The sequence below is a fragment of the Echinops telfairi genome, unplaced genomic scaffold (genome assembly GCF_000313985.2).
Source record: "Echinops telfairi isolate 266 unplaced genomic scaffold, ASM31398v2 ScPeMD7_1;HRSCAF=3_0, whole genome shotgun sequence".
NCBI lineage: Eukaryota > Metazoa > Chordata > Mammalia > Afrosoricida > Tenrecidae > Echinops > Echinops telfairi.
In genome coordinates this window covers 967,404-979,964 of record NW_022103896.1, presented here as the reverse complement: position 1 = coordinate 979,964, position 12,561 = coordinate 967,404, and the positions used below count along the sequence as shown (strand labels likewise).

Below are 12,561 nucleotides of genomic sequence, written 5' to 3'. Positions count from 1 at the left end.
GCCCGGGCCGCGGCCGCGCGTGGCAGTGAAAATGGCCTTTCGCAAAGCCTACTCCATCAAAGACAAGCTTCAGGCCATCGAGCGCGTCAAGGGCGGCGAGCGGCAAGCCAACGTGTGCCGCGACTTCGGCGTGCCCGGCGGCACGCTGCGCGGCTGGCTCAAGGACGAGCCCAAGCTGCGCTGGTTCCTGGAGCAGCTGGGCGGCGAGGTGGGCACGCAGCGCAAGAAGATGCGGCTGGCCAACGAGGAGGAGATCGACCGCGCCGTGTATGCCTGGTTCCTGGCGCTGCGCCAGCACGGCGTACCACTGTCCGGCCCGCTCATCCAGGCGCAGGCCGAGGCCTTCGCGCGCCAAATCTACGGCCCCGAGTGCACCTTCAAGGCCAGCCACGGCTGGTTCTGGCGCTGGCAGAAGCGCCACGGCATCTCCAGCCAGCGCATCTACGGCGAGGCCGAGCTTCCGCCGCCCGAGCCGGGCCCGCCGCCCGTGCCCAGCCCACCAGTCAAGGAAGAGCCGGTGCCAAGGCTGCCCAGGGCTGCGGGGCCGTTTTCGGCCCGCCTGTCGGTCCCGCTGCCCCCCGCTGACGGCGGCTATGGCGACGAACAGATCTACAACGCCGACGTCACTGGCCTCTACTGGAAGCTGCTCCCGGAGCAAGCGACGCCCCGGGGCGCAGGGGACGGAGACTGTGGCCGGCGTTGGCGGGGCGACAGGGTGACGGTGCTGCTGGCCGCCAACCTGACAGGCAGCCACAAGCTGAAGCCGCTCATCATCGGGCAGCTGCCCGACCCGCCCAGCCTGCGGCACCACAACCAGGACAAGTTTCCCGCCTCGTACCGCTATAGCCCTGATGCCTGGCTCAGCCGCCCGCTGCTGCGAGGCTGGTTCTTTGAGGAATTCGTCCCTGGCGTCAAGCGCTACCTGCGCCGTAGCTGCCTGCAGCAGAAGGCCGTGCTGCTGCTGGTGGCCCACCCTCCGGGCCCGAGCCCGGCCACCAGGACGCCGGCCCAGGGCGAGAGCGAGGAGGCCCCCCTGCGGGCCCGGCCTGAGCCCCCGGAGGAGCTGCAGACACCCGATGGCGCTGTGCGCGTACTGTTCCTCCCCGGAGGCAGCCGCCGAGCGCAGATCCCCGCGCCGCTGGAGCAGGGCGTGGTGGCTGCCTTCAAGCAGCTGTACAAACGTGAGCTGCTGCGCCTGGCCGTGTCCTGCGCAGGAGGCTCCCCGCTGGACTTCCTGCGCGGCTTCATGCTCAAGGACATGCTGTACCTGGCAGGACTCTCCTGGGACCTGGTGCAGGCAGGCAGCATTGAGCGCTGCTGGCTGCTGGGCCTGCGGGCCGCCTTCGAGCCCCGGGCAGAGGTGTGTGTGGGACCGCCGGCCAGCCAGACGGAGGTGACTGCAGAGCACAGCCGGGTGCTCAGCGACCTCTCCCATTTGGCCTCCCTGGCGTATAAGCGCCTGGCGCCCGAAGAGGTGGCTGCGTGGCTACACCTGGATGATGAAGGGGGGCTGCCCGATGGCTGCCCAGAAGATCCTGCCATGCGCCTCTCACCCTGGCCTGTCCCCGAGGCCCCTGCACCCCAGGCCAGCCAGCCCCCACGCCTGGCAGGCGGAAGGGAGGCAAGAGAAGGGCCTACGGCAGCTGAGCGGGAAGAAACCATGCTGCCCACAGCAGGAGAGGCCATCCGGGGTCTGGAGATGGCTTTACGGTGGCTGGAGAGCCAAGACCTCGAGAAAGTAGGGCCGCTGAAGCTGGCCCAGCTGCGTGCTCTCCTCTGCTTGGCCCGTCGCCTGGGGGGCAGTGCCTGAGGACGAGGTGTGGCCACAAGCCTGCCCCCCCAGGCCTTTATTCCTGATACACTTGAAGACGCATTACTCCATGTCCCCTCCTAGATGGGAAGGGGTCCATTGGTGGAGAGTCATCTGCCACCCCACACATAACCATTCTCCACTCGGGAACTTGGGTCATATTTAGCCGAGGTCCCTGCAGGCCCCTATGGGGCCAGCTTCTGGTGTGGTAGCGTGCCTGTCTGCACTCCCCGTTGTCTGTTACATGCACTGGACAATGGCCCAGACCAAGCCTGATTCCTGGTGCTACGTGGCCACTCTCAGAGATGCATGCGATTTGTTTTTGTCTTGGACACACTCGGTACAACTTAAAAAACACTCCCAAGAGGGCCCAGAGAACAGGCAGGGCAGTGGGCACTGGGTGCGGGCCAGGTGCTGGTGGTGTGTCAAGGTGTCTGTCAGTGACCCAGAGGGCTGGTACCCAGTGATGCCCCCACCCCTTCTCCCTCCCCCATAGGGCCTGTGGGAAACTCACTTGTTCTGGGGCCCGCTTTGTGCAGCCAAGCACCTGGGACCATTAGCAGAGCCTTTGTGGCCTCCTGGCTCCTGCTTCCCCCGCCTCCCCAGCACACCAGTTTTGGCGAGGAGAGGGGCTGGTCTATGCAATACCAGCAGCTTCCAGAGGGGGCGCTGAAGCACAGCTTCTGTTACCAGCCCGGACACCACTGGAGCCATGGTGCCCCACACAACTGTTCCTGGGGAACATCGAGGAGGAGCAACTTCAGCAGGAGTCCAGGACTGTAAAGCATCCCTTGAGCGGCCTCCCTGGAGAAGGGGTGCATAGTCACTGAGCACTGGGGCTGGCTGGCCTCAGACCTGGTGGGCAGTAAGAGGGACCTGGCTGAGGATGGTGGCACCAAGTGAGGGCTGACTGGCCCTGGCCAAGGGCGTGCGACCGACCAGCCACGAGCCTGTAGCCTAGGTTTATCTCATCAAACTGCCAGTTGAGCCTTTCTGGGCTGGCAGGGTCGACTGAGGTGCTGAGGACCCCTTCTGCGGCCCCCGCGTGTGCTGCTGATGACCTGGGAAACCCCTCCGGGCAGTGTGAACTGTCATCCTTCCAGAAATGGAGCTTGAAGGGTCCTGAGTGCAGCAGGGAGGCAGGCTTCAGCCTTGCACCCTGTGGGTGGAGGAGGCTGCGACAGTCCTTACCCAGCCCCTCGTCCAAGGGAGGCCGTAACCCGTGCTAACTCCCACTGCACACCAGCCCTCCCACTTCAGCTGGGGCCCAGGGTGGGCAGTGCCCACAGTCTGACCCCAACATGGCTTCCTAAACCCTCCACCAGTTACTACCATGAAGGCCAGGGCGACCAAGGTACCTACCTGGCTTCTCAGGGTCCCAGGCCGCAGCAGTGGTAGCTGACACCATGGGACAGCCCTGCTCCTGCCTGGCCCTGCACTGCCCAGGTGGCCTCCCACCTGAGCCCTGGCAGTGGGCTAGAGGTTGCAGCAATGACTGTGGGTAAAACCTGGCGGGGCATGGGGGGGATTGGCCCAGAGGCTTGCCCATGCCCCTCCTATGGGCCTCACCCTCTAGCCAGGCCTTCCAGCAGAGCACATCTCGTGCTGGGGGTGCCCAGTCAAGGCTTAGACCCAAAGGCACCCGTGCAAGGGGACTGCCAGCTCCAGTGACAGGTTTGGTGGGAAGTCCTTTAACCTCCTGGAAACCAAGTTAACCTGGCTGGCATCCCTCCCCCAAGGACAGTGATTTACAATAAAGTTTCAACATGGGAACTCCCTTCAGGGAGCAGAGCCTGGCTTTTATTTTTTTGCAGCTGTAGGTAGCACCCCAACCTCCCCTCTTTGTAACTTGATCCAGTATAGCACACCTCATTACTTAAGGAGGTGTGTAAAACAAGGCAGCAAACTTGATGGAAGAGAAAACCAGCCCTACTATGCATTTGATGTGGAGAAGCAGGCACTACAGACTCACAGTAGGTCAAAAGGCCCTGGAAAAGCGGGGCTCCTGCTGTGCCCTAGGCTGCCCCACCCCATCACGCAACCATCCCACCATCACCGTCTGGGGGCCTAACACAACCCCTCGCTAGTCAGTACCTTGGGAAAGCTGCTGGGGGCAGGAGTTCCTGGGCACCCACCTCATGAGAACCGGTGGGGTCAGGAGGGGTACAGGGCAGAGTTCAGTGTCATTTGCTTGTCAGGTGGCATTGCCTTTTACTTTGCCAAGACAGGTGGCCATGTTACAGATAAAGTTAGGTGGCTGGAAGTGGGGTGGGGTCAAGGAGAGCATTGGGGGTGGGGCCAGAGGCCTGCTGTGCCTGAGGGCCAGGCCGGCCCTGCCCTACCCCGTCCAACAGCTGGCTAGCAGCAGCAAGGGGCTGTCCCTGCCCCAGGCGTGGACACTGCTTCTCTGCCCTGAGAGCCTCGGAGAGGAAGCAAGGGGCCCCCTACGTGGGAGCGGGCAGAAGCCAGCCCCTGGGCACTTTGAGGAGCCCAGCAGGCAGCAGCCATCTCACAGATAACCCAGTGGCCTCTTGACCTGGGTCCTGGGCCTGCAAGTGGGCACTGCCCACAGAGGCACATGATGGGGCCCTGCTGCTGGTCCTGCTCGGGGTGAGCACATGGACACAGCTCTGCAGCTGGGGCAGGGCTCCTGACGTCTCCCCGCTCCCAGCAGACTAGCCCTGCTCATCGCATAGCCTGCTTCACCAAGGGAGGGGTCTGCCCTCAAGTGAGGGCCTGCCCCCCCACCTCAGAGCTGGGGGGAGGGCAGCAGAAGGAGGGCTGGGTGTCCAGGCACCTGGCCTGGCGGGGTCAGCTGTGCACACCTGCCAAGCAGCCACTCCAGGAGCTGCCACCTTCCTGCCACGGCATCTGCTTTCTTGTCCACACGGCAGGCTCTCTGGGGGGATGCCGCCACCATGGCCTCCCCACCAGTGAGACCTGCCAGGCTGGGAGCCCTGTCCCCTACTGCAGCGTAGCCCATCCGAGGCTGAGGGGCCCAGCTCTCGGGACTGTGGGGCAGGTCCCCTCTGGCCCTACTTCCTGCTGAGCTCCCTGGCCCGGTTGGTGGCAGCTTCGACAGCACCCATGGCAGCTGCCCGAAGCCCACCCTGCTCCAGGGTGTGGAGCCCGTAGATCGTGGTGCCGCCTGGGGTGCACACGTCTGTCCGAAGCTGGGCGGGGTGTCGACTCTCCTGTAGCAGCAGCTTGGCAGTGCCCTAGGGGCAGGGAGGCAAGGCAGCCAGCTCCCTCAGCCCTGCCCCCCCACTCTGCCCTGTCCAGTCCACCCGACCCCCTCCCCGCTGCTCACCAGCAGGGTCTGAGCGGCAATGCGATGGGCCAGGTCACTGGGCATGCCCATCTTGATGGCACCCTCGGCCAGGGCCTCAGAGAAAGTGCACACCTGCAGGCAGAGCCGACCTCCAGTATGACAGGAGTGTGGCCCTGGGCATTCCATCCCGCAGGCTCTCGGACCACGGTCAGGGCTGATCTGGGACTGTCAAGGGAATTCAGGGAGGCCCTCCTAACTGTGAGGAGTACTGGCGGCCCGGGATGGGGTACCCAAGCCTAGGGGCCAGCCTAGTGGGAGGACGCTACTCACAAAGGCCACACCACTGCCACTGAGGCCGGTGTGGATGTCCATGTAGGTCTCGGGCACTTCGTCGCACTGCCCACAGGCCATCAGCAGACTCCGCACGAACTCAACCTCGCTGGCCCCAGCCCAGTGGCCCCGAGACAGCACCATAGCTCCCTCCTGGACCACACAGGGCAGGTTGGGCGAGAGGCGCAGTACCCGAGTACTTGGGGGCAGCAGCTGCCAGGCAGAGGGGGGCTCAGGTCAGCAGCGGGGGAGCTACCGGCCCCTTTCCTGCCCCTAAACACAACTCCCAGGTGGCCTTTGCCTGGCCTCCAGCCCACAGGTTGGCCGGTCTCCAGGCTGGGGGTCTGGGGTCAAGCTGGCAGCACCAGCTCGAGCAATGGGCCTCTAGTGGCCAGAGGGAGGGATCCCCCTTCCCCACCCACATGCAGCAGCCACTCACCTCCTCCAGGGTTCTCAGAGGGACCCCAGCAGCCACAGACACCAGGATATGCTCAGCAGTGACCACTGGGGCCACCTCCAGCAGGACATCTGGCAGCACATGGGGCTTGGTGGCGAAGAAGACGAGGGGACAACTCTGCAGCACCTCCCGGTTGGTGTGGGTGGTCTGGCAGCCCAGAGCCTGCAGTGAGTGCCATAGCTGAGCCGGCCAGCCGCCGGTCACTCCCTGACACTGGAGGCCACCCTGTCTCCCTCCTCATGGCCCTTCCTGCTTCCAGTGCCACCACCACCATGACACCTGTCCTTGTGCAGGCCCCAGAGCTGAGCAATGTCCCCGAGCCCTCCCTCCCCATCCCGTAATACACTCTTTCCTTCTACCCTGGTCTCTCTCTGACCCCCAACTCCCCCACCCAGGACAGACAGGAAGATCATAGGACCAAGGTGGACCCGCCAGAGCCTGGTCCTTGGCACCTGGAAGAGGCAGAGGTTCCGGTCAGTTGGTGCGCTGGCCAGCACGTTCTGAGCTTCCACCTTTCCTGCAGAGATGGACAAAGGCAGGAAGGCCGAGAGTTGGGTCAGGGGCCAGGAGAGGATAAGCCAGCTGCCTGTCCTATATGGAAGCTTCCTTCCCAGACCTCAACTGGCCTGACTGGCCAATCACCAAAGAACCCATGGGGCGTATTCCATCCCCCCTGTGCTTCTGCTGGGCAGGTCCTGCATTTTGCCGCCTCCTGGACACCAGAGCATGCTAACATGGCCCAGGCCTGGTGCTCCCCTTCCTTGAGGATCCAAGAGACCCCGACATTTCGTGCATTTCAGGAGACCAGGCTGTCCAGGTCGCCCCAGGAGCAGCACCCTGGCTGAGAGTGTGGCTCAGCAGGGGTGTGGCATGGAGGGCGATGAGGCATGCTTTCCCTGGACTGGTACTCAGACAGCGGCCGGCCGGCAGCGGCACAGCCAGCGCCAGGTACGGAGCACATCGACCGTGCCCGCTCACATCGGTCAGCACTGGTCTCGGCCCTCGAAACCCAAGGTCTCAACGCGTCCAGCCGTGGGAGGTAGGGGGCACTGCCGCTCCGTAAAGAAGGCACCTGAGACTTTACCTGTGGCTTTACCCAACCCAGCCTACACTTTGCACCCAGCGCTCTGATCTCAGGGAAACCCGGCGCCACTGCAGGCGCGCGGTGCCCAGGCGAGGCCTGAAGCTGGACCCTGCATCCTCCACGCGCCACCCTGCCGTGCATCCGAGGAGAGACAAGCATCTCCCGGGTACCGAGGGTCCGATGTCCGCCGGGCTTTCGGGCGCGTGGCCTGCCCCGGGATAGGTCCTCCGCGGGCGCAGGGCTCGGCGCGATGCGGCCGGCCCCCACCTGCTCGGATGAGTCCCCGCGCAATAGCCTCCGCCATGCGGCCGGCGCCCACGAAGCCAACTCGCTGCGGGCCTAAGGTCTCCGCCGACGCCGCCATCTCTCCGTCCAGTTGAAGCCAGCTGGTTGGTCTGGGTCTCGCCAATGGCCTGCGCCTTCCCGCCTCTTTCCTCGGCGATTGGCTGCTGGGTTGCTATGCCCCGCCCCCTCCCCTCCCGAGCCCCAGTCCACTGCCCACTGCGGAGCAGGGTAGGCCCCGCCCCTTGCTGTTCATTGGCCTGAGAAAACGCGGTTGGCCTAGTCCTCTCCCACCCCACCCCGCGTTGTTCCGGAGAACTCAGGCCGTTTCCGGGGCGGGGCCTAGCCGGGGGCGGGGCCTAGCCGGGCGCGGGGCGGGGCAAGGCTGACCAGGACCTCCCGGGAAGCGCGCTGAGTGCCTGAGGTGAGGGCGCCAGGTCGGACCACGGGACTGTGCGAGTGGAAGGTAGTTTGTGCGCCGGCTCCGCGTGCACCGTGGGACCCATGCTAGCCCGCGCCCGCGCTCCTGGAGGACGCGCCGGGCGGTGCCCTCGCGAGGGTGCTGCAGAACCCAGCGGCCGCCGGTGGGGCTCTGGCTGCTGGCCTGGGTGAGAGCAGCCTTTTACTGTTGCCTCTGCTGTCTGGACCCGGAGCCATGGGTGGGGCACCCAAAGTCCTCCGACCAATCCTACTTAGGAGTCTGTGAGCCCCCTCGGAGTGGTAGGGCAAAGGCTGAGGCTACCAGTGAGACTGGGCTCATGGGGACCTGGCCTGGAGCAGGACCCGCGGCCTAAGGTGCTATGGACACCTCTAGCAGAGCCTGTTGGAGCTAGGGTGAGTTTACAGCTTATAATTCTAAACTCCCCGGTCTGGAAAGGGCCATGGGTGGCAGTGACCACAGAATCCATCTGCCAGCCCAGGGAGGAGCAGTCTCAGGAGCTTGCCTGGGTGTGTCCTAGATGGAGACAACTGTGATGGGGACAATACTGGGGTCACATGGTCATGGGTCATACCCTGTGGGTGTTAACCTGACTGCCTTGGTCGGAAGGCCCTGGACCAATCCTGTAAGCCCTTCTACCTAACATAATGTGTGTCCCAGTCCTGGGACTGTACCTGCTGCTTTGTGTACCCACCTGTCACTGTGATGTATCCATCTGCCACCAATCGTGAATTTGTGAGTTCCTTCCTCTCGTGCCTATTTCACTAGCGTCCCCACTGACTCCTGGGAGGCCCTTTTGACCTCGTACCAATGGACTCTTTCAACCAGATGATGTGCCCTTGCGTTGTCTTTGTCCGTTTTAAGGCTTATTAAGTGTTTTCCTTAAATTTCCTTAAAAATCGGGACTCACATTTGTACCCTAAAACAGGTGCTTGGCAGGCTGGGGCATCCGCTTACTAACTGGGGAACTTCCTCTTTGATAGAGGTACCAGTACCAGCAGCTCCACCCCTCCGTGTGCCCAGATGCCTTGCCCAATATCAGACTAGTCCCTCCCCCTAAAACCCTCAGGCCTTAGGGTAGAGCCCTCAGGCCATCCTTCTCCCAGCCTCCCCTACCCTAACATCTCCCCCACCTCCCCTCCCGCTCAGCAGGTATTTGTCTCTTGCCCAACACAATCCTCCTTTTTTCCATCACGGCCAGTGGGCCCTCCCCAGGCAGTCAGGGCTGCCCCTCAGTGGCCGAGCAGCCAGCTGGGGAGGTCACATGGCAGCACACGCACTGCCTGCACGGTGCTGTAAAAATGCTCTTTATTGCCCTGGAGGTTAGGAGAGCAAGCCCAGAAGTGGGCAGGCCAGGACACAGGGTCTGGCATGAGGGGTGAGGTACCAGGCCCCGGGTTCCCTGAGGACAGCTGCCTGGACCCTGCCGGCGAAAGTGACAGCTCAGCTGTCAGTGTTACTTCTGGGCCTGGGGAGGGCTCTGTGCTGGCTGCACGTGCGTCACTTCCTGGCCTGCTCGTAGTTCTCAGCGAACCAGTTGCATGTCTCTTTCACAGCTGCAGGGTGGGAGGTGAGAGAGTGGGGTGAGTCGTACAGATAAGGAGGCTCCCAGGGACAGCGGGGCGTCCTTTCCCAGGTAATGGCAGGACGTGAAGGGCGGGGCCTCACCCTGCTTGAAGGGCGTGAACTGGAAGTCGGGCAGGTGGGCCCGCAGCTTGCCATTACTGGCTGTCTTCTTAAACTGACCGTCCGACTTGCTTGTATCAAACTGGGCATCTGGTCAAGGCCACAACCGAAGGAGCTTCCTTCCCCTCCCCTCCCCCTTTTCGAAACCACTGCCAACCCCTCCTCCCTGCACGCAAGGAGTCCCCACTGGGCTCCCGCCCCGGATACGATGACTTCCCCGTGGAAGTCCATGGCATCCACCACAGCCTCGGCCGCCTCCCGGATGGAGACCTCGTCCTCCTCACCCACTGCAAGCCAAGGTCAGCTCAGCGTCTCCATGCGGGCGGGCCGCCGCACCCCCACCCACCTGGGCAGCCAACCTTCCTGCTCCCACCTGAGAGGATGATGGGCTCCACCTCGCTGTACTCTCGCAGAACCCAAAGGAAGAGTCGCGCCAGGTCCTGGAGGGTAGGGCAGGGTCAGTGGCCACCCTGACATTACATATCCCCACCCTACCCAAAAGCCCTTGAGGGCAGCTCTGACAAGCTCCACTATCACTGACCAGGGCTGACCTTTTGCCTTAGCTCCAAGCTGCACCTATGACAGCGGACCTACGCGGACCCCACTACTCGGCTTCCGTCCCAAGGACTTGACCCAGACCCAAACCCTTCACCCCATTCTGAATGCTGGCGTGTGTGTGTGTGTGTGTGTGTGTGTGTGTGTGTGTTGCTGTGCTTCCCCTGCACAAACCAGGGAGTAGATGAACTGCCTCCGCGGCGTCCCCGTACCCCACACCGTCAGCGCAGAGCCACTGCCTGCAGAGAAGGGAGGGGCGGTGTCCAAGGGGCATGGAGCCCCCAGACCTCATCATCATGCCGGCCCATCTGCATGGGCACTCACTCTTGGCCAGGTGCACCTTGTGGATCAGGCCAGGCAGCACGTGGCCGTCCTCGATATTGAAGTTGTCATAGGGTCCAAAGACATTGGTGGGGATGACCGCAGTGAAGGTCCGGCCGTGCTGTTGGAAGTAGGCCCTGCAGAGGCACAGCACACTGTTACTTCCCCATCCTGGACCCGTCCAGCACCCCCCACACACCCCAGGCCTCTCAGACAGCAAATAGACAGACCCAGCTTGCCCGTCCAACCCAGGAGGGCCTGAGTGCCCTCCCCAGTGGGACGCTCCCCAGAACCTGTTCTGCACGTCGATCATCCGCTTGGCATAAGAGTAGCCAAAATTGCTGCTGTGAGGAGGTCCGTTGTGGATCTGGAGGAGGGGGTGAGGCAGAACATACACTGAGGCCACACGTCCTGGGGGCTGGTCAGACCCCTGCCCAGCCAGGCTGGAGCTCCTTTGGGGCCTGCACCCCCGCATAGAGAGCCAACCTGGCCCCTGCAGGCTCTAGGCTTCTCACCATGGTCTCATCGATTGGGTACGTGGTCTTGTCTGGGAAGATGCACGTGGATAGGCAGGAGACCACCTTGCGGGTGCCCACCTCAAAAGCAGTGTGTAAGACATTGTCGTTGATATGCATGTTTCTCCTCTGCAGGGAGGCCGCAGGGATGCCCGGGTCAGGGCATCCAGGTGGCACCTAGCCATCTTTACCAGCTCCTGGGGAGGTGGGCAGCGTGGGGCACATCACAGCTCACAGATGGCAAGTGGCTGGGCAGAGCTTTGGGTCCTGATGCCTTTCTAGGACACGGCCAAGCCTCCCGTGGGCCCTCCAGAAATCAGGGCCTGCTCCTCCTCTCGGTCCACCCCTACCTAGCTGCAAGGGACAGGCCCTGGAGCAAAGACTCTACTCCTCAGCCCAGGAGGGAGCACCCTCAGTGCTGCAGAGAGCAGGTAGTGGGAGGAGCTGGAAGTTGCCTGGGAGAGGGATGGGGCTCCCACTGCAGAGCACCCACCCCAGGAGCCCCTTCAGGGCAGCAAGGGTGCAGCTCTGGTCACCTGTGCCTGGCTCACCAAAAGAGGAACAGCCAGCGCTCTCCCAGTGCCCGGGCCCCCTATGGGCCCTCAGGGATGCCCACCCAGGGCTGTGTCAGGCCGACCCTCAGGAACTTCCCTGTAGCCTGTCTGGGAAGAGAGTTCTGAGAAGCTGGGATGCTCACTCACCCAGAAGTCCAAGTTGTACTTGATGTTCCGGAAAAGACCTCCCACCATGGCTGCCAGATGGATGACGTGCGTGGGCTGCACCTTCTCAAACAGGGCGCGGGTCTGCGCCACATCCCTGGGGGAGCCCGGCTGTCAGGAGCTGCTGCGGGGCGGGGGTTGGGGGGTAGGGCTGGGCGGGGCTGATAGGGGTGGCCGAGTCCTGAAGGGCGGGGCAGGGGTGGGGGCGAGGAACGCGGGGGTCCGGCTCACTCACGTGAGGTCTGCATCCTTGGAGGAGACGAACACCCATTCCTCTCCGGGCAGGCCCGCCCCCTCGGCCACCACCTTCTGAATGGCTCTGCCGACCAGCCCAGAGCCCCCTGTCACTAGGATACGCGTGGGCCCTTCGGGCTCCCCCATGTCCGCTGCACCTGTAGGGTCCAACGCTGTAAGGTAGGGCACGGCATGGCCCCCCCGTGCCCCCACTGGCCTGAGCCCCGCTCCCCTCGGGCCCGCCACAGCCTCACCTGCGCCCGCCGCACCTGCCTGCACCGCGGCAACTGCTTCGGGCGCCCCAATCGTGTCCGGCCACGTCCCCGGCCTCTCACCGAACCAGGGAGCGGGACCAGCGCCTCCCGCGGAACTCCAGGAAGTAGAGCCCGGGACGCACGGCGCCGGCGTCCCGTGGGCTCCTGGGAGATGAAGTCCGGGCGCTCAGCAGCCTGGGAAATGTAGTTCTCGCCCGCAGCCCCGGGGCCGAGCCCTCCAGGGCCGAGGTTCGGAGCCCGAAGGGAGTGGGCTGGGAGGGCGGGGCCAGGGCAGCACAAGCGAACAGGCTCCCTGCCCGTCACTTGCCCCCTGGGGGGCGGTCGCCACCTGGTCAGACTTGCGTCTCCCTTGAGGGTGGCTTGCGGGTGCCCCCTGGCCTCGGGCACCAGCCAGTGCCCAAGACTCAGAGCCAGGAGGGACTTGGGAGACCTGGCACCTAGGACGTCTCCGCCGCCACCTTCCCTTTGGTCAGTGGCCAGCCTCCCTCCAGGGGACTGGAAGCAGTGTCTGATGGGACGAGCTCTGGGTCAGCTGGAGACTGTGTGTGTGTGTGTGTGTGTGTGTGTGTGTGTGTGTGTGTGT

General features: G+C 63.8%; 3 protein-coding genes across 7 annotated transcripts; 1 reads left to right on the top strand and 2 right to left on the bottom strand.

Moving 5' to 3' along the window:
* Positions 1–7: 7 nt before the first annotated feature.
* TIGD5 (tigger transposable element derived 5) lies at positions 8–3,601 on the top strand. Its single transcript, XM_004697615.2, has one exon. It carries the CDS (start codon positions 32–34, stop codon positions 1,808–1,810), a length of 1,779 nt encoding a protein of 592 aa, XP_004697672.1. The 5' UTR covers positions 8–31; the 3' UTR covers positions 1,811–3,601.
* Positions 3,570–7,317, bottom strand: PYCR3 (pyrroline-5-carboxylate reductase 3). The gene is made up of 6 exons (XM_004697369.2): positions 7,220–7,317; positions 6,321–6,385; positions 5,851–6,030; positions 5,412–5,624; positions 5,121–5,213; positions 3,570–5,028 (listed from the first exon to the last, which is right to left on the bottom strand). The coding sequence occupies exons 1-6, from the start codon at positions 7,314–7,316 to the stop codon at positions 4,846–4,848; spliced, it is 831 nt and encodes a 276-aa protein (XP_004697426.1). The 5' UTR covers position 7,317; the 3' UTR covers positions 3,570–4,845.
* A 1,650-nt stretch (positions 7,318–8,967) lies between these two features.
* GFUS (GDP-L-fucose synthase) lies at positions 8,968–12,064 on the bottom strand. Of its 5 annotated transcripts, none has more exons than XM_045298551.1 (11): positions 11,958–12,064; positions 11,705–11,861; positions 11,452–11,566; positions 10,751–10,879; positions 10,466–10,602; positions 10,239–10,372; positions 10,089–10,153; positions 9,733–9,799; positions 9,567–9,646; positions 9,342–9,441; positions 8,968–9,229 (listed from the first exon to the last, which is right to left on the bottom strand). In XM_045298551.1, the coding sequence occupies exons 2-11, from the start codon at positions 11,848–11,850 to the stop codon at positions 9,174–9,176; spliced, it is 1,029 nt and encodes a 342-aa protein (XP_045154486.1). In that variant the 5' UTR covers positions 11,851–11,861; positions 11,958–12,064; the 3' UTR covers positions 8,968–9,173. The 5 variants fall into 5 exon arrangements, with proteins under 5 accessions (XP_045154486.1, XP_004697425.1, XP_045154547.1 ...); XM_004697368.2 differs by having other exon boundaries at positions 10,529–10,602; XM_045298612.1 differs by having other exon boundaries at positions 10,751–10,831.
* Between the last annotated feature and the right edge of the window lie 497 nt (positions 12,065–12,561).